A 27,404-nucleotide genomic window follows, 5' to 3' on the forward strand; every position below is an offset into this window, starting at 1 on the left:
TTTATACCCTAGCTTTCCTTCCTCTAGACAAAGAAAAAGGAGTTTCAAGGTCAGTCTTAATCTGATTCATATCACCGCTAGCCAATAAGTTCAAGAACCAAGGCTCTGTAGTCAATATTGTTTAGTCCAAGTTTTTCTTTCTTTCTCTTAATTTCGTTTTCTCACTTATTTTATAGGCTTCTTTGTTGCGTGTATAATCAAGAACTCTCCCACTTCTGAATAGATCATGTTCCAGTTTCCCCCCATAACTACTGAACCTCCCAGTTTCTTCTACTTCCCCCAATTCATCTGTTATGAAAGACAACTGTCCTTACTTGGATTGTTGTGTCCAGTGGATACATGCTGAGAGTCCTAAAATGACAAAAAACAAAAAAAGAAAAATTAATTTGTTGTAATTTCTTAAAAAACAAAATTTGAACAAGAAACATGGTTTATAATTGGGAAGCCAATTATTTATTGCAATCTACTCTCATAAAGTTTTATATGAAAGTGCCTAATATGCAGGTACTTTAGAAATACAATTTGTACCACTTCTTTCTACTACTGATGGCCATTTTTTCCCTTCTAACTTCCTTAACTTGCACCTTGCCTTCCTTTAATGCAAATAAATGATTCATAGGAATATATAGTGAGAGCTGGAAGGGACCTAGAGGTCATCTCAGAGGCTAACTCCTTTTTACAGTTAAGGAAACAGAAAGTCCTGGAGATTCAGTGGGTTGCCTAAGGTCACACACAGTAGCCACCTGATGTGGGATTGTAATCACATGATGGGTTTTAACTCCTGAGATAATGCACTACGATGCATCCACCACATTTTGAAGATGAGGCAGAATCTCTACCAATTCTGGTGCCTTAATATTTGAGACTGTGAATATCCTCTTTCATAAGATTTCTGATACAAAGAAAAGGAATCTGTTTTTCCCTCACATCTAGAGACTGAATTTGCATTAAAAGTAAATTATACATCTGATCTTGTTTGACTTGAGAATTCCCTTCCTTCCTGCTCATGAAGATGTACACTTAATCTAACACATCAGGGAAAATGAGAATAGGAATAAGTAATGACAGATACGAAAAAAGACACTCAAAACAGAACCAACATTAAAAATATGATATATTTCCTATTTTAGACTAGTTTTATAGAACAGGATTAATATCTGCTTTATAGACTAGGTTATTTGAAATTTTTACTACCCTTACTCTAGTTTAGGGAGATATGCTTTGACTTACATTAAGTCCAAATACATGGGAAAGAAGGGAACAAAATGTAACTAATTTGACATTTTTAAGAATCTATGATATCAGAAGATGGAAAATGAATCTTTTAGACTTTGCTTTTATAACCAGTACAGTATAACATACCTGGAAATTTAACAGAAACTACATATAGTGATGGATGATGAGAGATGGTATGGTATAGTAGAAAGAGCACTGTGTTGAGTTAAAGGATCTGGACTTGAGGCTTAGTTCCATAATTTACTACTGTAAATGACTTTGGTCAGTCAGTTAACATTATCCCGAGACTTAGTTTCCTCACTCACAAAATGAAACTAGGATGGTTAAAGTGACTTTCAGCTCTAAGAAATCCAATGATACTATAACAATTATGTTCATTAGTTAAAGAAAAAACATAGACTTCATTTATGATCTCAAACTAAATGCTAACCAATGCTAACTATAAGGTAGATCACAAAAAAAAAATCCCCCTCTTTTCCCAATGAAATTCTAGAATATAAAACTTTGAGGAACAGAGATTTCTTTCTGACAAAGAAATGTTGACAGTAGACTATCCAGATATAAGTGTCCCCAAAGAATTAGTTTCCATCTTTTGCATTCTAAATAATTCAGAGCTTTTGTAACTGAATATGAGCTGTTTTAAGCTTTTGAATATGAAAAACAGGTTTGATGTTATTTAAGTACCCCCTTCATCTACTAGAATGATCCTCTGATGTTTTACTGAAGTGTAGGGGTGATTTTATTCAAATACTATGCTAGCTGAAATCAAGTTGAGTAAGTTTTATGGATCTAGAAAGGCTTTGTGTCAATTCCTAATGATGGGTTATTGGACTGTCATTCGAGGACAACTAACTAAGTCTAGGGATGCTCATCACCAGTTTATCACCAGGGTGATAAATATTTTGATGATCACAACTCTAAAAGACATTCTACTAAATCACAGAGAAGTTGTGACATATATTTGCCCATTGAGAAAGTACTTTCTGACCAAACTGTCAATCCCCAAAGTGTTAAAAATGTGTATTAATTGGTTGTTTAGATATTCTCATCTTTTTTACTGTGTTCTGAAGAAAGCTGAATCAAATATGGCAGACATGATAATATAAGCTATGTCCTTTAGTTAAGACCTTTTCTTTCATGAAAATTCAATGTAATTGTTACTAAAACTGTGCAGTATGCATTACAGGGAATTAACACTTTTGATTCCATTTCATTCCATCACGTGGCACTAAGAAAAGCACACAGAAAGTGGCAGCAGAGATCTGAGATAAAATTCTTGCTCTGCAATGTAATTCTTACACTATTCTCAGGCCTCAGTTTCTTTGTTTCTAAATTGAAGGGTTTGAATTGGGATATCTCAATGGTCTCCTCTAATTCAAAAACCCATGATCCTATCTTAGCCATCTTGAATCACAGAGAGTGAACAATAACCATAAATTATTAGAAGATTAAATTGTGAACCAACACCCAATATCCTGATCCAAGCAAAAACAAAAGAACAAACAAAAAAGATGTGTGGCAAACAATTTACATGTATAAAACAGTTTACATGTATAAAACATCGAATTTCCATTAAAATGTCTGTGAAATCAACAGTCATTTTTTAAGCTTAAGAACTATGCTATGATAAATGTGGAAATGTGTTTAGAAAGATTGAAAAAAAATTTGGAACACGAAGTTTTGCAATGGTGAATGTTGAAAATTATCTTTGCATGTATTTTGAAAAATAAAGAGGCAGAATTATATAAAAAAAACCTATGCTAAATATTCGAGTATCAAGCCAACCTTGTCTTTCTCCCCCAATATCTATGCTCTCAAGGTGCTTCTGTTCTATTATCATTTTCATTTTACATGAGAGGAAAATGGAGGCATAGAATGGTTAGGTAAATTGTAGTCAAAATCACTAAAGAAGTTTGAGGAAATAAAAATGAGAATAGAACCAAGAATCCTTGGTGAACACTCACCATTCCATTTTCACCTAATGCTTAATTTTCAGTACAGATTGAAAATCACAGTATTTCCTTTATCTCAGAAGAGATTTGAAGCTTAAAATAAGACAAATAAGGACAAAACAGAATGCACTTCACAGGAGCAGGGAAAGAATAGGAACTTTCAGGCATGAGATTGAGGAGATGATGAAAAATGGATAATATATTTAGTTTTAATTTTAAGGATAACTAAGACCAAAAAAAGCAACTAGGTTAGATTACTTACATACAGTATTCTGACAATACAAAATATACAAATTTGTCTGCAGAGATAGTCCCCTTCCCCGCCTTTAACCCTCTGAGCCTTGGATGCTGTGGACACTAGATTTAAAGAATTATAGTTTTGATTCAAGGTATAGCAATTCTGTTTAAACAGATAGATTTCATATGGATTCTCTAAAAGACCAGAAGGCATAACATTAAATCTTCTTTTTTTTCTTTTTTTGAAAGCATTTTTGTGAGAGGTTGAGCTAATATGGACAATGTTCTTTGCTTTCTGCTGGTTCTTTATATTTCAATATTTTTATGATGTTTTTAGTTACAGTCAATAACACTGTTACAAAATCTCCACTAGGAAAATAATTTTATAAGGGGAATAAATGCAGAAAACAAGAGGAAGAGAAAACACAAATTCAATCACATTTCAAAAGGCTTCACAAGGGCATCCCTTTTGTGCTGGATTTCATTGTCATAACTCAATCATTCGGTATATTAAAAAGAACTTTGTGTATTACAGCAGGTATTGTGCAAGGCACTAGAAATATAATGGCAATAATATCATTATCCTCTGCCCTGATTAAGTTACTACAATATGGAGATGATCTTAATTTATTTGAAAACTATAATAACTTGGGCAGATTTTATCAATGACTCTGAGTATGGAAATGATAATAGATTCTCTTTGTCACCCAAAGACTAATCTAGATAGAAACAGAGAATTTATCCTCAAAATGCTAGATAACAGGTCATTTTAAGAAAATCATAAAACTTTTAACGTTGTGAAAATTTGTGTCAATGGGGAGTATTTAGTATAATAATGTTAATGTTATTGATTTTGGTTATGATGATAATTATAATTTATAATATCACTTTAAGATTTATAAAATGATTCCACATATACCATGTAGATATTTATGTATAATGTTAGCCAACTCTATAGTGGGACAGGGTAGGAAAGAAAAAAGGAAAAAATAATAAATTTACATAATCATTTTATTATATATTTTTAAAATAGCAAGTTGTACATAATAGATTTGCAGTTTCATGTGCACTCATTTTAAAAAAAATTATACTATGCTATGGATATACTTGTTTTATTTCATAAATCATTTAACATAAGTAACATTTCTTTTAAAAAAGGTCTGTAAAATGCTTTACACATAGTATACCTTATTTGATGAAATCATGGACCATAGGATCACAGATCTAGAACTTGAAAAAAACATTAACTAGCTGTATCAAATCATTTTACAGGTTAGAAAACTGAGGTTAAATGGTTAAATGGAAAGGAGTTTAAATGACTTATCTGAAGTCCCAGACAATTAATGAGATCTGGGATTTGAACCCAGATCCTCTAACTTCAATTAGTGGATTTTCCACTGTACCCTTTTGAGCTAAATCCTGTTAATTTTACAAGAATAAGAAGACTTGTGGGGTCCGAATTATTCAGTATGAATAAATGGATGATATGTAGAAAAAATAACATTTTGGGTAGAAACTAAGACCATTAAATGGCAATAATTTTATGGATAGTAACTTCACCTAATAATCATTTCACTCATGCAGAGACACCACACAGAAGGGCCCCTAAAACTGTGGTCAATATATTCTTATCTGTATGGTCAGTTTTTCCTTAGTTTCTTAGTTCAACAGTGGGTCAACAATTTCTAATTTCTAAGGTTGATTTTTAGATCTAAAGTTATCCATAAAACATATTCCTGGGACAGACACATTATACAACTTGGCATTGGTCTGATCAATAACGATATGACAACAGTCTATAATTTGCTCTGTGTGTGTGTGTTTACCAGATAACTGTTTGGTTGATACTGGAAGAGAAAGAATACCCACAGTGTGAGAAATTAATATTTCTCTATTGTATTTAATAATTATTGAATCAAGACCAAGGTTTTCCCTCTTCTCTACTTCCTCATCCAGAAATCAACCAGGGAGGGAAATCCCTTTTAGGGATTTATCCCAGGACAGGATCTTAACAGACAGTAAAATAAATTCTAAGTTTAGGCCAATGGATGTGTTTCTGCTCATAGTGTTTGCTCTATAAACCCAGGGAGGTGTGGATTCATTCTTTTGTCTTAACAAGTGATATAAAAACTGCTGCCTCTCTACCCCAAGATTTGGGTGATCTAAGTCATGTACCTCAAGACCCTCATTTTAATATAGCCAATCAGAGTTGATTGCCATCCTCAGGAACACCTAGTATTTGAAGGGCATGTAAATTGTGAGTGCATTGCCACAATGGGTCTTTGAACAAAGAGAGAGACAGTCAAATTACCATTTTTAATAAATAACTTGGTTTAAATTTATAAAGGTTTTCAAAACTTATAATAGAAGGTTATTAGTAACCTGCAATTCATTCTTTTATTTATTCATCCAGAAGTCCAAACACCTTTTTAGAAACACCCCTCAACCTCACCCCACTATCTACTTATGTTCTAAAAAACTAATGGCACATAAAGTAGGAAGTCGTGCACATGCCAAATTTGTCATGCTTTTGGACAGGACTCGCAGATATTGGTTGAGTCAGAAAAAAGAAAAACACACTTCTAGAAAAATTGAGTATTTAGAGCAAAAACTTGTTTCTGGAGTCAGATGTCACTGATGAGGGGCCCACAGGCACAGAGAGTGAGTGGACTACTAAAGGCAGAGAATTTTTGTTGTTGTTTCTTTAGATTTCTTTTTTTGTTGTAAACTGTTGCCTTCTTTAAAACCATTTGATGCCTATATACTCATCCTTCTTGTTGTTTACACTGATATTCTTAAATGGAAAAAATTAGCTCCCTCTGGACTCTGCAGTAAGGGAAAGCAAACTAAATATTCCTACAGATACTGGTAATGATCATTATAGGAGGAAAAGAAAACCACCTGTTGTGTACACACACACACACACACACACACACACACACACACACACTCACACACACACACGCCTTCCCCCCCCCCCCTCTTTCTGTGTGTGTGTGTCTCTCTCCTCCTTTCTTATCAAAACAATTTTTAGCAATTAAAAATAAATTGAATTGATTTTAGCTCAGGTCAATTAAGATGTTCACTTTCAGGTAATGTCATAGCAAATAGGATTTTAAACCAAATATGTATTTTTGGGGGAAGCATGTTAGACGCCCTAAATAGTATATTTAATAATACACTTTCCAACGTTGAAGCACTTTCTTTCCCAAATGCTCGCTTTCATTCTAATGCAGAAAAAGAAAGGCACCAAGACTTTTATTTCAGTAATGATGCTTGAATTCCTCTGTGCAAAGCTTTTTAAAAAAAAATCAATTGGCAAAAAAATAATAATAATTTCAGACTGGGTGTGATTCCACCAGATTTAGCCCCTGCTGCCATGTGAGAATTATTGGAGATGCTTGTGAAAATGACATTAGGTTTGGACACTGGTTAGCTGAGGAGAGAAATTATTTCTACCATTTAAGTTCTTTATTTGCATTTCAAAACTTAAAGGGCTGCTACAGAAATGAAGGGGAAAAGAGGAAAAAAAAAGAAAACATTCTCTCCTCTCATGGTTCGAATTCCTGATAATGGCAATCCATTCAAAAGTGTCCTATCTTTTCTTTACCAAATCCAATTACTTTTAAGGTCTGAAGAACGAAGCAGAAAAGTCTGGCAGTGTCCTTCCAATGAATCTGAGAATCCAAATTAGCCCCACAGGGAACAGAAAATCAAAGTTCAGTAGCCATTGACTGTATCGTATGTTATGTTCCTCAACACATAGACATAATGGGGAAGTACTTGGAACTACTTACCTGATGTATTTAGTAGCACCTGGCATGTAGAAAATGCACCATTAAATTGACTTTCCTTGAGATTTCAAACAGCCCCCTTAATCTTAATGTACGCTTTATTTCATTGTTTATCTGCCTATGTGCACATGATGCCCCTTTAATTTCTTCCCTGATTCCAGCTCCCATATAGTTACAACAGTGATAGCCTTTGAAACTTTAATGGCCTAATTAATAAATTGCAAGTCTCAAACTGTCAGGATACTAATTAGTTGAGATACAGGTTAAAAGAAGTGCATTATGTGTGAAAATTAATGATGGTCATACTCTATTTGTAAGGGATGAATTAGCAGCACATTCTATGAGCTTCTTGAAAGGGAGGAGCCTTAGAGAAAATGTGAAGTGTTATTACACTTTGATAAGAAAACATATTTAGTTTTTTCTCTGAGCAAGACAGAGGCAAGGAGAAACAAGACCACTAAAATCCCTCTGCAATCTGGAAGATACCTCAGTGAAATCTGATTGTTTCATTTAAAATTAAAACCCTCTTCTACACTATTACTAAGTGTAGGAATTCTGATACACCAGATAAAGGTCCAGAGCACATTAAAAGGCTAAGTAATGAGTGGGAGTTTGGGGGACACCTTTAGATAGTTTTGGTCACTATCTCTGCCTTCACTCATCTCTTAATGATCACAAATCAGCTCTCATGGATTCAATTAACATCTACCTCTACGCTGAAAATTCTCAAATTTACTTATTCAGCTCTTAACTCTCTACATGCTCACATCTCAAAATGTCTATTGGCCATCTTGAAGTGGATGCCTGCTGACATCTTAAACTCAACATGAGGCAAACTGATTTTATTATCTTTCCCCTCAAGTCCTCCTTCCTTCCAAACATCCCTATTATTGTTGAGGCCAGAACCAGCCTCCCAGTCACCTGTAACCTGGTTGTCATTCTTCACTCTTCACTTTCTCTCTCACCATATCCAATCTGTTATTAAATCCTGTTGATTTATATTTGTGATATCTGCCTTTCCTTCTAACACTGCAACCACTCTGGTTCAGTCCCTAATAACCTCACATCTGTAGTTCATTCTCCATTTGACTTGTTTGTACACAGCTTTTTGCATATTATTTTCCTATTAGATTGTGAGCTAGGGAGAAATTATCTTTTACCTTTTTTTTGTCCTCAGCACTTAGTACAATGCATGGCACATAGTAGGTACTTAATAAATGTTTAATGACTAACAGACAATAGATAATGCCCTTTATTATGTCTCAGTTTCAACTTAATACTCAACCATATCCAACTAATATTTCTTGAGACCTGAATGAGATTTTCCCCCTTTATGTCATAAACATAACTTATTATACCAATAAATGGATATTCCTATTCTTGTACCTAACACAGCACAAGCTCTCCTCCTCTTCTTTTCCTCCTCCTTTTTCCTCTTCTTGTCCTCTCCCTCTTTCTGCCCACTTTTAAAATATTGTCTTTTATTGATTTTATTATGCTATTTTTACTGTGATCCTGGGCCCATGTTATCTTGTCCTGAAAGACCTCATCCTATTTTAAGAAGACTCTCAGCTTTTCTCATGCCTTAGGATTTCTGCTGGAGAAGGTCAAATAGGCTAGCGGGTTTTGATTTGTCTTTTGGTATGAGATATCTCCAAAATTTCAGACTCTTGTATGAGACAGGGACGGTAGTTGGGTGACACAATGTACAGAACACATCCTCAGACTCATATTAGCTGTGTGATCCTTGCCAACACAGTTAACTTCAATTTCTGTGTCTGTAAGACACTCTATAAGTAACTCTAATCAATAACATTTGTCTCTAACATTTCTAGGGGGTGTGTGTGTGTGTGTGTGTGTGTGTGTGTGTGTGTGTGTGTGTGATTTCCTGCACAACCCTCACTCCTTAAGAGTTCATCCTGATTCACTATACTAGGGATTGCTCTGAGGATGGGACACTTTGTCCATTTGCCAACATTCTAAGAAATTCCTTCGAAGAGCAGAATGAAAGGTCAGGGTACAAAGACAGTTTTAGATTCTCTGAGTGAATGACAATCAATCAAATGAACTTGAAAAAAAACCTCATTAAAAAAGAACAGTGTCAACAATACAATTGGATCAAATGTTTCATTAGTACAATTCAATTTAAATTTAAACTGCATGATACATTTTATTTAGCTCTGAAGGCTCCATTTGCCATAATATGGAGAAAGCCAGTTCTACTGCATGTAATGGTGTTATTTTATAAAGTAAATTCTTTACCTGTTTTTTTTTCTTTATTTTTTTCTGGATTATATTAGGTTTTGATAGCTAACAGATTATTTGTGTTCATGGTTAAAATAAAAATAAGCAAATAAAATGTATATCAAATTACTTATGATTTAGTTCATTCAAAAAAACCTTTGAAATTATATTTTGTGGATTTTAAAAATATCTTTCCTTTGATGAAATGGAAATCCTTTTGAAGGCCACAAAAATATTCGCAGCTATTTGGTTTTTTTCTCTCTCTTTTCTGACTGCAATCAAAGTTATGTACTTGCTCAGGGTCATACAGTATGTGAGGATGGATTTGAACTCAAGTCTTTCTTACTCCAGGTTCAGTGCTCTGTCCCTTGGACCATCTAGCTGTCCTTCTCAGTTGCTTTTTAAGGTAGTAGTGAAAAGAGGATGGAAACTATGGTGGAAACTCAAAGGCTTTCTTGGGCAGAGATGAAACCATGAAACCAAAGCTCTTATTAAAGTCTTAAGTTATGATTCTTTTCAATAATGAAGTGATTCAATGCAATTCTAATAGACTTGTGATGGAAAGAATCATTCATATCCAGAGAGAGAACTATGAAGATTGAATGTGAATTAAAGCATAGCATTTTCATCTTTGTTGTTGTAATTGTTTGCTTGTTTTTTTTCTTTCTCGTGTTTTTTTCCCCTTTTGATGTCTTTTTATTTCTTTGGAGCAGTACAATGATATGGAAATATGTTTAAAAGAATTGAACATGTTCAACCTTGGATTGCTTGGTGTCTTAGAGAGGGGTAGGAGGAAGAAAAATTTTGAACACAAGGTTTTGCAAAGGTGAATGTTGAAAACTATCTTTCTTATATTTAGAAAAAAATAAAAATTTGAATTGATTTTTTTACCTTTTATAATTTTATTTTATTACCTGTTGCATGTATCCTTGTATACAAATCTCTCTTTATATATCTCTTTATCCACTCCTCTCTCTCTCTCTCTCTGTGCTTCTCTTCTCCTCAGAACCCAACACTTAGTATATATATCAGAGAGGAGAATATGAAACAACTTTTCCTAACTCAAAGACTGGCCACCTATCTATTGTACAACACTGCTTTTTAAAATTATGCACATACACACACACACAAATGAAAACTCTAAGATCAGAGCAAATTTCACATAGCAAAATTCACATACAAATCTCTCTAAAAGAAACAAGAAAATTAAAATGTTAAAATTTTTCTAGGAACGTGACTTTGAAAGCATTATTCATAGAAAAATACAGTAGCCTGCTGGTTGTATAGTAAATAGAGAATTGGGTCTGGAGTCAGGAAGACCTAAATTCAAATATGGTCTCATATACTTGTGATTAGTAAGTCAGTTTCAGCCTCAGTTTCCTCATCTGTAAAATGGGGATAATAATAGCACCTACATCACAGGATTGTTGTGAGGATCAAGTAAGATAATAATTGGTAAGTACTTTGCAAACCTTAAAGCATTATATAAATGCTAGCTATTATTAGCCATTATTTGAGATGAGTAATTAGCAATTATTTGAATAGGTATTAATTATGCTGTTAGATTTGATAACAGTTATAGTACACATGATATTTTGCACTGTGCCAGCAAATTCTATGGAATAAACAAGGCTTCAAGTTCAAGTTTTACAACTTTACTATGAATGTGTCTATCTATGACATTATTTAAGGATAAATATTTCCACTTATATAGAAATAGCAAAAATTACAGCATAAAAATATAACACTCTATGTGATCAAAGCATATGCCTTCTGAATTATGAAAAGTCTCACCTTATTTGGAAAGGAAAATTTGCTTGGTTCTAATTTACCAGGGGTGTGAATAGCAGAAAGAGGTGGAGGCCAGGAATGGGTCATCTCCTGAGAAGGTAAAACAAAGCACAATATTGTGACATGGGGAATATTTAACAATCAATGTATAGAAGATTTATATAAACATTTTATGTTGACCCAGGAGAAAAAGGATACTATATTTCCTTCCTTTTAAAAACAGAGTAACTTTCTAAGTCTCTTTTCTACCACTTACCAACCCCTTAAATTCCCTTGAATTTTCTAACCCACTTACATGCTCCATTTCTCCTAATAAACAACAATACCCAATCTCAGACTAAAGCACATGCATGAAGGACACTTATCTTTATTAGAACTGAAATCATGTCCTAATCTCACCTGAATTGAGCCTATGGGAGAAGAAAGAATATGGTGGGTAGAGTTTTATGGACTGCAATATTGAGGTTTTCTAAGATTACATTACAATAATGCATACATGTTATGTCAAACAATGTAAGGGGCAGTTTTACTTAATTTTGTTTTGTAAATATGCAGGAATGATAGAGGAGATACTTGGTTTTATGATGAGATGCTCACATTAAGCCTCTCAGTTTATCAATATAAATGCTGTAGGTAGTAGAAAAGCAAGACAATCTCACTTGTGAGATTACAAAGAGGCAGAAGATAATTTCATTTTTATGTCATAGCACCAGAGTTTTAGTACAACCCACAATAATTTAGAATATACTACTGGCTTAGAAGGTAGGAAGAAAATTTACTAATAAGATTGTGAATCCTACTTTGTGCCTTTCACTTCCAAATCTGATCATAAATAGAAGCAGAGAGATAGCCTCTTTATTTAGCTAAAGAGATGTCCTTACCTCCCTGCTTGGATGAGAAGTGTACTTCAATTCCATTATTATGCACATGCTTTCTACAAGTCAGTGTGCTAGGTGACATAAAGATGGAGGGTAAACATTTTACCCTCAAGAAGTTTATAAGTAGTAGGAGATAAGAAACATGTACAAGTAACCATAAAATAAACTAAAGTATGGATTAGTAGACACCTAGGTCTTGATGATCTGAATAATAAATCCTTTGAAATGGTTGTATTTCAAATTAACATTATTCAAAGTTATAATTATATAAAATATAGTCATTTGGTCCCAGCCTAATGGAAGTTTTTAATGTGAACCTGAATGATGTAACCATTTCAGGGGACTCATTATTTGCACTAATTGGGACCTATCTGTATAGCAGAGAATAGTATTAGAGATTTAAGGTAGGGAGAGGAGTAATTTCTTGGGGAGAGAAGGCTTCATGGAGGAGGTAGTACCTGAACTGGATAGGAAGAAAGACAAGAATTTCTACAGGCAGAGATGTAGACAGATTTTACTGCAATTATTAGGGGACAGAATGACAAAAGGTGGGTAGGGAATACAAAATTCAAAGGAAATGTTAAGTATTCTAAAATGGATGAAGGGGAATAAGGTGAAATGAGATGAGAAAAGTAAATCTAAAGTAAATTAGATAACTAAGAAGTGGATAACTCACACCAGGTTAAGATGGTTGATTATTTTCAGTAGGCAATGAAGAACTTCTGAAAGTTTCAGAAGAGTGTAATTTACTAGTAAGATTAATATGGTGGCAACGAGAAGGATGTATTAGAGGTATGGAAATCAGCTAGGATGCCATTAAAATAACTGCAACAATTTGGTAAAACTCTAAACTGAGGTGGTCAAAATAAAATTGAAAAAAAGAGGAAGAGGAGAAGTTGGATCCCAGACAGTAGATATATTAGATCACATATTACAAAGATATTGACAGAATTTTAGCAGTTGACTAGATGTGAGGAAATGAGAGAGACAAATAGCTAAAGATGACTAAATTTCCAAGACTGGGTGATGGAAGATAACAAATTCAGGCTGAAGTTGGAGTTAAAAATAGAGATTTAAAAATCACCTGCATAGAGATGATAATTAAAAGTAAGAAATAAGTGAGATCACCATGAGGAATTGAGAAGGAGGCTTAAAAAGAGGTGAGTTTCTATTCATCAAGACTACTCCTTTTCCCCTCACAATCAGCACAATGGCTAGTATTTCAGGAAGGAAAATATCAAATATTGTTGCCACACACAACGCCATAGAAGAGGTTTATGTAAGTTTATGACTTTGAAAAGTACCATGTTGATTATTTATAATTTTCAATGTCATAGCAACTAAATATGAATATAAATTAACATTAATTATTGAATATTTTTACTAAATAATATAAATGAACAATATTACAAATATTCTATTAAACAACATAAATTAACAATACTACTGAACAAATTGATATTGTTTATTTATAACTGAATATTTCTATTAAATAAAAGGACAAAGTATAGATAGTTTATAATGTTTTAGAGCTGGAAGTATTGATAATGGTCCAACCTTGTCATTTTACAGATAAAAGTAATTGAGGCTTCAGAAAAGACAAATATATAGTTCAACTGTTAGTAGCAGATCACGTGATTCCCATTCTAGTATTGCCAACTATTTCTCAAAGACAGAAGTGTTTTCTATTCCTTTGGTATTGCTTTATCCAGGTATCTAGACATATAGCAGACAGTCCATAAATATTCTTTTTATTTAATATTTTCTTATCTATATTCAATCCTGATACTGATCTATAGTTTTCACTGTCTATTTCATCTCTCCCTGGTTTATGTATCTGAACAAATCTGTTTCATAGAAGGAATTTGATAAGCAACCCCCCCTCCCCTTTAAATTAATTTTACAAAGTGTCTAAGTTATTTGCCTTTTAAATGTTTGACAGAATTTACTTGTAAATCCATCTGAACCAGGGTTCCTACTATCCCAGTCACACTGACTGTTTTCATTCATGCTTCCTTCAATTTCTCTCCTTACTGTGATTTCCTAGATTGTTTCTGAGAAACACTAGGGCCAAAAATTTTAACAACCTGTAGCTAATCTGATGATGAATCTCTTTGGTTTTAGTCTGACTGGCTCTAAATCCAAAAACATCCAGAATTTGTCCTTAGGCTCAAACTCAAATATTTTTCAGTTTGATAAGACTAGTCAAAGCTTTTGAGATTCCCTGATTATCTCTGTACAGAATGAGACACCATAGTGGAACTTAAGTATGGATACATAGGTCTAAAAACATGATCTCCCCACATGTCTTGTTTTTTAAATTTTCTTTTACTGAAAATAAAATAAAAATAAAATGGTCAGTAAAAAGTTTCCTTTTGCTCTGTCCTTCTCTATACCATTCTTTTCATTTCTTCCTTAGTTTTCATTTCTCCATACACTCCCTTCTCCTCCTCAGTTCCTCAATTTTTCATCAAAAATTAACTATTCAACTGCCTATCCTACAAAGTTTGACCTCATAATTATGAATATGAACAAAGCAGACCCAAACTGACAGGCTCGGCCTGATTTACATAGTGTGTTTAGATATCAAGCCATCAGTATGCACACATAGAATATAGAAAGATATATATCTACTACAGATATTGAAAGGAGAATATGAAAAGTGAAAAGAGGATTAGACCTGGAATCAGGGAAATCTACATTTGAATCCTGGTATAATGACTTAGGATAAGTCACTTCTTTCTCAGTTGTGTCATCTGTAAAATGGAAATAATAAGAGCACCTACTTCATGGGATTGTTGTGAGGGTCACATGAGAAAATATATGTAAAGTGTTTTGCAAAACTTATAGAACTATAGAGTTTAAATATAAAGTAGTATTATTATCAAATCAGTCTTCTATGTCACTCTTCCCCATTTTGTGATCGGTATTTTGGAATAAATTATTAGCAATGATTTCTTTGTACCCAAATGCCTTGCATGCATACATTTTTGTTTCTCCTGAGTGGAGGCAAAGAAAGTTGTACTTCAGCCTGTGTCACTTTAAACAGGGAAAAATTTCCAAACATTTTCAGAGCTCTGCTACTCCTCTATCCTCAGGGCAGTTGACTATTCCCTCAACCAATGGGCAAAGACATATAAAAATAGAATTTTCAAAGTGAGTGACTCTAAAACTAAGTCACTTCACATTCCACTCTATAAATTCTATTCTTTTTCCTACATTTCCCCCCCCCCCCTTGATCTTCCTATTTATTTTAGAGAGGATCAAGATCTCACTCCAAAACTCAAAAGCTTTGATATTGGTAATAGGTAGTATCAAATAAAAATGTATTTAATAGATCAACAGTTTATTACGACAGTGATTAAAATATAAAACAGAAAGCAAAGCAAGGGTTAGGGAATTTTTAAAGACACAATAACACCGAAATATCAATGCAATATAGTTCACTAGCTTTCGCTCCATTTTATAAGATTAAGTGTTTCCATGTGGTCCTTTCAGTTAATGAGGGAATACCTAGAGGAATAACCTTGCTTATATGGTTGCTTAAAATTCAAGTCAAAGAGAACACCCAAGAAAATAAGAATTAACAACGTGGTATAGTTTAACATATGTCTGCTTGTAATGAAGGTACAACTGCCATGTGGATTGATTGTCCATTAGATTAACTTTTCCTGCAGGGGCTGTATAAAAGAATTAAGTACATGTAAGCTACACACTGACCCAAAACAGAATACTCTTTTAAAGAGATTGTTAGGATACTTACTGTGATTTTGATAGTTTGAGGTGAGAGAGTGTGTTGCCTTTTTTTTTTATTAGAAAATATCTGAAATTATAACTGGAGGACCACGGACTTTGGAGCTAGAAGGAAAGTTAGAGATCATCTAGTCCATATTCCTTAGTTTATAGATAAGGAGGTTAAGAATGAAAGTCATTTGGAAAATGTGGTTTTCTGTGTTCATATTTCAATACCTCAGGAATTCAGTCAAGCATTTTACTACTTCAGAGACATTTGATTTCATTGAAAAGGTTGTATACTTCTTGTCACAAATACTTATGCTGTTCCCCCAAAATTTCATCATCTTAAAAGTCAGTCTTCTGGTTACAAGCTTCCCTGATATTGACTAAACAAAGTTGTCTATCTTAAAGTTTAAAGTTAAGTATTTCCCACTTTAGTAGGACATGCCTGATATCTTGACAAAGAATTTGAAAACTTAAGACCACCTTCATTTTAGAATGAAAAATTAAAAGTAGGACATTGGTACAGAGCTTGAAATGTGAGTACTTGGTTGATTTATGTGTAAATTTTTCATCATATCTCCAGCCTAAAAGAAATTTAGTTAATTTCAAAATCTATCAGACCAGGAAACGTCTTCTTGAGTCACAAATTTCACATTTTTGCTGCCACTCTATCCCAGCATGACTGACTTCTACCAATGAACAAAGACTTGTACAGAAAAAGAATTTCAGAGTGAATGACTCTAAAACCAAGTCACCTCCCATCCCATTCTACAAATTCTCCTGCCCCTTTTCCTACCTGCATGGTTTCCCTCCCCCTTGATCTTTCTTCTCATTTTAGAGAGGATCAAGATCTCATTTCTGAACTCAAAGGCTTCAAGGATCTTCAATTTTGAGTTTGGATTCTTGAGAGATTTGAATTTCTTAGCCATAGGGCTGGACTGCCATATAGCCCTTTGCAGAAAGGAATATCTGTTTAGAAGAGCCTCCCTTGTAGACCATGGGAATTTAAACCTCGAATGTAAGCAAACTTTTAATATAGTCTAAGTAGTTTGGCTCATAGCTCTTCACATTTTAAATGTCCTCGCTATGGAGCCAGTCAGTGTTCTAGCTCACTGTTATAGACTCTCTGACGTAGCCATGGCCACCTGACAACAGTCCCATAGAACCCATTCACCCATTCAGTTACCTAACAGTCCAGGGAATATTTTTAGTATCTTTTGGTGAACAGGAGCCATCTTATTCCCACAAGAATGGAATAAGATAATATTAACTCTGATTCTAATGATGTTTTTTTCATCAACACAAAAAACTGTTATTTAAGTTTCATTCTAGTCTGAAGCTAAATCTATTGCCCCAGAATTTCTTTTTGGCTTTAGGTATATAGGCCAATGATAATTTTTCGTGGCTGGTGGAAAGGGTTATGTTAATTGATTACAAATAATGTACCTTGTTGCTGAGTACTTTTTAAATCATTAGAGCTAGATTTATAAGAAATATTAGAAACCATATACCCTAGCCCCCTCATTTTATATATTGAGCAGTTAAAAGTAACATATCCATATATAAAGGACTCTGTCAAATCTATAAGAATATGAGTCATTTCTCAAATATAAATAGTGAAAGGATATGAGCAGGCAGTTTTCCAATGAAGAAATCAAAACAATTTATAGTCATAAGAAAAAATTCTCTAAATCATTATTAACTAGAGAAATGAAAATTAAAACAACCTTGAGTATCATTTTGCTCCTATCAGATTGGCTAAAAGGGTAAAAGGGAAAATTGACAAATGTTGAAGAGGATGTGTAAAACTTGGGACACTAATTCATTTTATTGGCAGAATTGCAAACTGATAAAATCATTTTGGAGAACAATTTGGAATTACGCCCAAAGAGTTATTAAACCATGTATATTCTGTGACCCCAAAATGAATTTTTCTCACTTGTAGTCTTCTTGACCCCAATTCATTTGGAATCAACAATCAGACTTATCTGCAAAACACAATTTTGATCCAATCCAACAAACATTTATTAAATGTTTATTACGTCCACTTAAAATTTTTCCATTCAAAATAATGAAATTCATCAAACATACAAGTTCTTCCTAGCCCCAGTATACCTTTCCAGTTTTATTACCCATTACTTCCACACACAATTCCTCTACTCTGTACTACAAATGATTTTAGCCTTGAGACCAAAAGTGCAAGTTCCATCTGTAAAGTATTCCCACATTTTTGCTCTCTCCCTCTCTTTCACCTCTGTTCTCCACCATTGTGTTCTTGACCTAAATTCTCTTTTTAATCCTCCCCTTCCCTTCCCTTCCCTTCTCTTCCCTTCCCTTCCCTTCCCTCCTCTCTCTTTCCCTTCCCTTCTCTTTCCTTCTCTCTCTCTCTCTCTCTCTCTCTCTCTCTCTCTCTCTCTCTCTCTCTCTCTCTCATATCTCAAATTTCCCTATTGTTGACTTTCACATTCAGTTCATATGCCATCCTAAAATCACTTTCCTTATCACTTGGTTTTTACAAAGCTCTTCCATCATTCATTCATATTATTCATTTGACAGGTGTCATATATGACATTGTATTGTTAGATACCTGGATCAAATGGTGGGCTCTAATACTTATTAGCTGTCACTTAACATTCTGAGCCTCAGTTTACATATCTATAAAGTTGGGGCAATAATATGTGAGATAATATTATGAATATGTGCAGATTGATTAAAATCAGTCTTGAACTTTGTTAAGTCATTTAACTTCTTTCTGTCTCAATTTCCTTGCCTAAGTAATGGTACTAATGATACTGAATCTACTCATTTCCTAAGGTCACCAGAAACTAGAGATTTAATGAACACGGAAAAACATTGTACAAATTGTATAATAATTGCATTGTGTAACTGTATAATAGTCTTTGCTGTCATTATTTCCTAACCTCTTCCTCCCATGAAAATTTCTAACTTGTTATCCACCAAGGACTCTCTCAGGGGAAGAATCTACTATACCTCTGGGCTTATTGAATGACCACAGCAAGTTCCAGAACTTCTTATGATCAGAAGCTTATTCCTTTCCTATCCATAATACCAGATTAATCCTGTCACTCATGACTAAAAATGTAACATAATACAATGTATTTCTCAATGTGGTGGTAGGTGCTGCAGATTAGAGCATCATCTGGTTTGCAGTTTCAATATCAGAATCATCACTCAGCTTTTCAGTTCTTTCACACATTTTATTCATGTTATGACACTCTTATCAGATAAGTGCCACTACCAGCAGAACATAGTAATTTTTATTATACTGTACATGTTTTAAATGCTGGGAACTACAATGGCACTAAATATGGTGAGGGAGAATGGCACTTCAGAAGGCCTCTGCCTGTGAAATGGAGCACTTTCTAGAAGACTGAACTGATTAAAACTTTTAAATGAATAAGATGAAAAAAATTAGAGATAATTCTTTGATATATTGGTGGGAAATAAAATCACGGTGGAATGATAACACGATATATGAGTCAGCCTGTCCTTGAAAATTAAGTTAAACAGACATAATCATTACAAAACAGTCTTAATAGACATGTGCAAGCTCTCTCCTGTTCTCTACCGCTCTTCCTCTCATTAGAGAGGGAATGTCAGTGTCAGTCGGAATAGATTCATGAAAGATGCTATATGGGTCACTCAGGGAGGAGAAATACCAGCATCCTCAGGAGAGCTCTTGGATTGATCTCAGTAAAATCAGTCAGTCAACTTACATTTATCAACTGCTTTCTGTGTGCCAAGGACTATGCTAATTCCTAGAGATACAAAAGAAATAAAACAAAACAAAACAAAATACAACTGTACTGTCTGCTTCACATTTTAACAGAGGAAAAAGCACACAAATAGCTAAAAGAAATCAATCTTACTACAAGGTGGACACTTTACATAATTGTTTGTATGCTTTCTCTTTGCCCAATATCACCATGATTGTGACTGTGAACGCCTTGAAAATAGGGATTTTTTTTCTTTTTTGCCTTTTATTCCCAGTGCCTGGCACATAATTGTTGTTATTCAGTTGTGTTCAACACTTTGTGACCCTGTTTGGGGGTTTCTTATCAAAGATACTAGTAATGGTTTGTCATTTCCTTCTTCAGTTCCTTTTACAGATGAGCAAACTGGGGCATGTAGGGTTAATGGGGCAGGATCACACAACTAGAAACTATCTGAAGTCACATTTGAATTCATGAAGCTGAGTCTTTCTGACTCCATGCACTGAGCTATCTAACTGCTCCATAGTAGGTGGAGCTATGCGCTACTTTGGCACACAAATATGCTTAATAAATTTATATTGACTTGTTTCTTGACTTGACCTGACTGAGGTGAGTCTGATTCATTGTGGTACCCCTCGTACAGGACATTTTTTACCTAGGCCCTGTGGACATGATTTAAAAATATTTTAATGATTATTTTTCCAATATAAATTTATCCCCTTTGTGATCTTCTGAATTTAAAAACACTTTTCTGAGAAAAGACTAATGGGCTTTTGCAGACTGGTAAAGTAGCCCACTGCACCAAAAAAAAAAAAGTTAAGTTGGATGATCCCCCAAATCTAACAAAACTTGAATTAAAATATCCTCTCATGAAGTCAGCCAAACTGATGATCTTAGTCCCAGAACATTCATGCCAGTTCTTTCTTACCACAGCCCTCGTCCCTGGGGAACATGATATATAGTCATTGCTATTAGAGAAAACTTCTGTAAAAATCAGTTGCTGCTGAGGTAAAAAGAAATGCCTTTTCTTCTTTCCATCAGTCCCCTCTGGGCGACAAAAGTAGAGCTTAGGCATCTAAGGTGTCAGAAATTCAATTTACAGCTGCCAGGAAAACAGATACAGATAAACAAGCAAATACCAATAACAAAATAAAAAAAAAAAAGATGGTGACCAAGAAACCTAATACAATCTTGTTTCTTTAACTGAAAATCCAGGAAAATAAATTGTACATTGCCTCAAAACAGAAGGAATAGCAGTAAGTGTACTAATTCTTCCTGGCAATGCTATTCAAGGTCACACACAAAACCTCGAATGGGACATTAGCTTAGAAGGGTACATCTCCTAATTTAATTTGTTGCATTACCAAAGCTTCTTAACTTTCTCTTTCTCTCTCTCTCTCTCTCTCTCTCTCTCTCTCTCTCTCTCTCTCTCTCTCTCTCTCTCTCTCTCTCTCTCTCTCCCTCTTTTCTGACCCTCAAACATATTCACTAAGATTAATTGTGAATGCCCTAAGTTGGTGGGGTGCCCCATATGGATCAAAATCAATAGGAATCCTGGAAACAGTTTTAAATGCTAGGCAACAGCCTCAGGCAACAAAGGAAAGAGTTTTGTATTAGATAACTAGGTGACCTCATTAGTTTATGGAAGGGTAACACTGGTAAATGCAATCTTGACTCTTTAGCATGGAAATGTTGAGGGCAGCCTTAGTCTCTATATCACACTTCAGAAGCCTGCTAAAGTACCAAAGTACTTTAGGCTTTCATTTGGCAAAGGATTCAGGCCACGTGGCATTTGGTTTTTCATTGTTACCTTCAGAGTGCAAGGGGTCTGCTATTTTGTTGTAAAGAAATCAATCTTATGCCCCTGGATACCTCTGTCCTCTGACCTCAGTTACTTGAGTTGACAATGGAACTTCAACCCATAGAGAGGATAAGACTATTGATTAGAGACAAAGATTCCTTTCCTTTGCCATGTCACAGCCTTTCACTTAAATTTTCAGGAACATTTCTGCTCCACAATTCTTCTCTTTATTTTGTTGTGTGCTTTTAAAAAAAAAAAAAAAGGAAGGGGGAGGGAGAGAAACTATTTTCTTTTCTTTCCTCTTTGTGTTTCAAGTCATGAGTTCCTTGTCCAGCTTATTTACTCAGAATCTATGGCGATGATATTTTCTAACACCCAATTTTTCACTCTTACCTGGTTTCTCTCAATTTGCATTTTATTATTCTGTCTAACATGCTATAATTGTAATGCTATGTTACTTTGGGGGTATTTTCTTTGAAGTGAACATTGCATAATTTTTTTTTAAAGTAGTAAAATCCACATCAATGGAAGTAATGAATGTTGAATTCTCAGAATGTTCATGCTTATAATAGAGGAACCAGGTTTTGATGTTGATTGCACAAAATAGCTTCATGAATTTAATGGCCCTTGTAAAATCAGAGCGACCACAACACACACGCTGTTCAAGTCCCTGTTTGTACATACAGATGACTTTCAATTACCTATAGTAATGATAAGGACTAGAGCCTGGGATGATTCAAAAATCATTTAATTCTAGAATAGTGATGAGTTTTAAAAATTATCATTTGAATAGGGGTGGGTCTGATGTTCTGGATATTTGAACAAAATCATAAAGCCACACATTGGAAAGACCTGGGGGAAAAACTGGAAAGCCATTTGGATTCCTCTTTATTCCTCCCTGCTTATGGCTCCTTGTTGGAGGAGTGTGGAGGTCTACTCCTTTTCTACACATTCTTCTACCACCCAATTTCTAAACTTTCATTCTTTCAGGGCAGAAGATAGGTAATTCAGTGGATAAGCCAAGTCTGGAATCAGAAAGACTTGAATTAAAATCCAGCCTCTGGCACTTATATCCTTGAGTAAATCAGCTAACCTGTTTGCCTCAGTTGCTTTAGGTGTAAAATAGAGATAATCATAGCGCCAACATAGAGCTGTTGTAAGGATCAACTAATGTTTGTAAAGCATTTAAGCAGTTTCTAGAACATAATAAGTGCTACATAAATGTTGCATATTATTAATATTATCTTAATCTAAATGACTTTTCTTGGTGGATAAGTTAGCTCCCTGCTGGGGTGAAGCTCAATATAGAAAAGTTAACAAAGGAAGTGAGAGCAAGGAAACCCAATTAGCCAGTTACATAATTCATCATCACTGGTATTTAGAATTTTGCATTAGCTGGCTGGCCCCAAGAAAGTCATAGATTATTTCTGGAACCTCAGTTTCCTCATCTATAAAATAGGGATAAAAATACTTGTATTTCTTATCTCTTATGACTGATGTGAGGAAATAAATTTATAAACTTTATAAAGAAATCCCTTCTTTCTATCAAAAAAAAAAAGTCCCTGTACTGAAGGAGTTTACATTCTAACTAGGGAGAAGTTAATCTTGTTATCTATTTCAAGTCCATCTTTTTTACATTAAGAAACTGACAGATAATTATTGGCAAAGGGGAGACTGGCAAAAGGACATGAAGAACTGATTCTATTATATATTCCTAAAAGAGAAGAAGCAGTGTTCTTAAAGAATGTCTACTTTACGAACTGTTTGGAAAAGTTGCCTTTGTTTAAAAAAGAGGGGGGAACAATTATAAAAGATCTTTCCACATTCTGAATTTTGGACTTGTCCACTTCTATACTTATTTCTGAATTAAAAGCAGATGAAGCAGATTACGTTTATAAGAAAAGAACCAAATTTCAGATCTGTTTGCTTGAAATGGTCACTGTAATCAATTACTCCTTTGGCAGCTTATTCTTGGCTTACCCAATACTTTGAAGCTAGCACTATGCCAGGCCAGATACGTGACTTCCTAGCAGCTCTGTAGACAACAATCTAATCCTTATAATGACTCAAGTTTGTAAGGGAATATAACTTTTTGGGATAAATTTAGGGAAGGGAAGCCTGGCTAGGGTGCTAAGTATAGCAAAGGGTAGGGAGCAGACTTGTGAACTGTTTGACATGCAGTAAAAGGTTCATAGAATATTAGAATCAAGGATAACCTTGTTGTTGTTCAGTCATATCCGACTCTTCATGACAAATTGCATTGGATGGGCCATACTACCTGTGAGGTTTTCTTCGCAAGAATATTGTAGTAGTTTGCCATTTCCTTCTCCAGAATTTAGAGAAATATGATCTTACACAAAAGTTATCTCCTAGATTAAATCACTTTATTTCAAGGAAACAGACCTGGAATGAAGTCACCTAGCTGCTATCTGGTTACCTTGATATTAGTGTAAGGATCTTTCCACTACACTGCAGCTATATTTCTATTTTCAGCTTACTTGGTCACCCTCTCCCCACACCACATAAAAATCAGGAAATATGAATTAGACCAAGACTTGAGTATCTTGGCTATCATTGATAATGGCATCTTCCTAGGGCTTTGATAAGGGGAAGGGATCAAAACGAGAGAGCACATTTACTTTGTTTACTTTTTAATCTATTTCACAGAGTTAATTATTTAATGTTTAACTGGTTAATTATTTACAGTCAAATAGAGCCTATAATAAAAGCATGCATATTAAATAATAATTTGCCTCCCTAACTCCCTTTGCTTCCAAACCACTGTGTGAGCAGTTAGATAAAGGACCTCTTCTGATTTAGTTGGATATCTGGAATCAATTTCCAAGAAGTGATCACTGCTATGAAACCAAAACCATTAGCTTTTTCCATAAAACCTGCTCTAAGAGCTTTTAGGCTCTAAATGGCCTAGATCAATTCAACAAACACTGATTAATTTCCCATTCTGTGGGGAACACTGTTGGAAAAAAGAGAGCTAAATAAGATACTAGTTACTGACCTCATGGGGGTTATAATCCAGTTGGGTAAAAAGATACTAGCCTTAATTACTGAAAGGACAGTTGCCTTAGTCAAAGAGAGCTGTGTTGAAGAACTTTGCTTAAAAAGGCCAAGTTCTTGCTGTCTAGGGGAAGGGAGGAAGAAAAATCTGGAACACAAAGTTTTACAAGGGTGAATGTTGAAAACTATCTTTTGCATTTATTTTGAAAATAAAAAGTTTAAAAAAAACAACAAAAGCTAAGATCTTTCGTTTCATCCAGGGCCATCTCCAGTCGTCCTGATCTATATCTGACCCAGATGGCTCTGGAGGACAATATGAAACTGGTGACCTTGCATAGCCTTCCCAGACTCAAATCTTGATTCATTTGCATGTCATGGCATTCTCTCTCTGATGTCATGGTTGTATGTCTGTGAGACCTTGACAGTCTAGAAGTATTATGCCAGGAAAATGAGTTACTTCCACTTGAATTGTCTTAGGAAGATTCTGAAGATCACCTGGCAGGATAAGATACCAGACATTGAGGTCTTTTCTTGAATTAAACTGCCAAGCATCCCAGCTTTATTGCAGAGCTATGTTTGGCTGGATATTTGCCAAAAAGATTATCTTATGGAAGACTCACACAGGGCAAATGCTCATAAGGTGGTCAGAAAAAGTGATACTATAAGGACACTCTCAAAGTCTCTTTTAAGAACTTCAGAATTGATTGTATGACATGGGAGACATTGGCAGAAGACCACCCAGCATGGCGTGCAATCATCAGAGAAGATACTATCCTTGTGCTTTATAAGCAAAGCAGAATTGAATTAGCTCAGAGGAAACATGAAATGTGCAGAGTTAGAGAGTCTACTCCAAATGTTCATAGGGATTACTTGTGTCTGACCTGTGGCAGAGCATTCTGAGTGTGTACTGGTCTGACCAGTCACAGTTGGACAAACTGTAATACGATTCTAATCACAATAGTGATGTCATTTTGGTCCTCTTTGAGAATGATGGACAACAACTAAGATCAAATTTAAGAACAAAAGACAAACAACAACAACATGGCAGAAATAATTATAATATAAAATAACAGAGAAATATAGTGACATGACAAAACTTTATTTTGCTTTCCTCTTTACAATTATATACACTAAATACTTAAAATATTATTCAAATTTTACAGATGAAGAATAAAAGATGAAGCTTAGAGAAGTTAGAGGACTTGCCCGCAACTGGTTCTTTGACATTTGGTTTCTTTTTCTTAAGAAACATGAGTGGATTAAGATTTAAGGGCATAGCAGAATGTGAGCAAAATAGAGTACTGTAGTTATAGATGGCTCCAAAAATATCTTTAGAAGTCACAACACTGGGCCAAATTAAACAATGAAATTTAGTCAGGATAAATATAAAGTTGTGTTCTCCAACATTAATTTCATAAATACAAGATGGATATGTTGTGGCTAGATTGCAATCTTTTGGAAAAAAGATTAGGGATTTTTAGTGGAATGCAAGCTCAGCATGTCAACCATGTCATATTTCTATGATTTCATTCTTAGCAACTTCCCTGGGTAAACTCCCTCACAATAAATAAGTCCTTAAAAAGAAAAAAAGAAATACATGCTCGTATCTGGATAATTGACTTCACCTACTCGTAAAAGGCTATCCTTGTACATATGAGAAGACAGAAAGTACTGCATATTATTTAGCTCCTTTAAAGTGTTTTAGCTGTCTTGGTTCAACAAGAATGATTGTGAGTCTTACAACATAATCTTCAAAGACTTTGCATGGGAGAGGAAATGTCTATTGAAATAATCCAAATAGTTATAAGTCAACTCTGGCACTTATATATTTAGAATACCATGTCCTAGAAACAACATAATTGAAATCCAACCAGATATCTCACCCCCCCCTCCCCATCCCAAATCAAACAAATGGTTGCATTCCACTGAAAAAAGAAAAAAATGGATTTAAGATAAGGAGACTCAGAGATTTACAAGGAAAGGACTAGTGTAGAAAGAAGAAAGAAGAGGGTTTTAAATTAGAATAATATGCATTTTTAGCCAAAAGAAATGGAAGCAAAAACAAAATGAAAATGAGTAAATTTTTAGTAAAAGGTTTAAGATGAATTTTGTTCCTGGGGAAAATTTATTTGAAGAGAACAAAGACCTAGTGCTAAATGAGGAGACACCAAATAAATGATTAAAAAGGCTGAGATATGTCTTAAATAGAGTAAAGGAAGAAAAGACATTTTGCAAATTAGGAAGCACAGAAGAGTGTTTCCAGAAAAAAGGTGAAAAGAAAGAGAGAATTGCAGTAAACCAGTAGTTCCCATATTTGCATTGTAAGTGTTTAGACAAACATAATTTCTACCTTCATTCTATCAGTCACTCAACAAACATTTATTAGGCATTTATTGCATGCCAGCTCTAGCTAAGTGCTGGAGATATAAAGGGCAAAAATAGTCTTTGTTCTCCAGTAGTTCATGTTTCATTGGCAGAGACAAATATGAAAATAACTATGTACTTACAAGACATATAAAGAGTAGATGGAAGGTAATTTCAGGGGAAAATCTCAGAGGCCCTGGCAGTTGACAGGATCTGAAAAAAATCACCTGCAAAATGGGAGATTTGAGCTGAATCTTGAATAAGGCCAGGAAAACTCAGAAGCAGAAGTGAGGAGAGCATCTTTGCAGGTGTCGGAGACAGCCAACTACTGTGTTAGCCTCTCTGGAGCAGAAGCCTCCAATCATATTGTAAAAGACAGATGTTTCTGTGTGACTTTACTGAAGAAGCTTCCCTGACAGCATTACAGAAAAAATGAAAATGTAAATAACAAGGAAGGGGAAAGAGGAAAAAAAGACCAGAGGGACTTCCAGATGGAGAAGAATCAGGCAATACCCCAGGTTGGTTATAATCTGGGGGGAGAGGCCAGGAAAGATTATGAAATCAAATTAGGGAATATGTTTAGACTAGAAGGATAAGGATTGAAAAAAGATTGACAGATT

The 27,404-nt window shown here is 34.6% G+C and overlaps 1 protein-coding gene across 1 annotated transcript in view; it reads right to left on the reverse strand.

Annotated features, from left to right (window-relative positions):
- AFF3 (ALF transcription elongation factor 3) overlaps positions 1-27,404 on the reverse strand; it is a 660,643-nt gene that overhangs the window by 231,049 nt on the left and 402,190 nt on the right. Inside the window, 2 exon segments of the mRNA XM_074300399.1 lie at positions 315-351; positions 11,258-11,344. Of these exon segments, the coding sequence (XP_074156500.1) occupies positions 315-351; positions 11,258-11,344 (124 nt within the window).

This window comes from Sminthopsis crassicaudata, chromosome 3 (assembly GCF_048593235.1).
Source record: "Sminthopsis crassicaudata isolate SCR6 chromosome 3, ASM4859323v1, whole genome shotgun sequence".
Taxonomy (NCBI): Eukaryota; Metazoa; Chordata; class Mammalia; order Dasyuromorphia; family Dasyuridae; genus Sminthopsis; species Sminthopsis crassicaudata.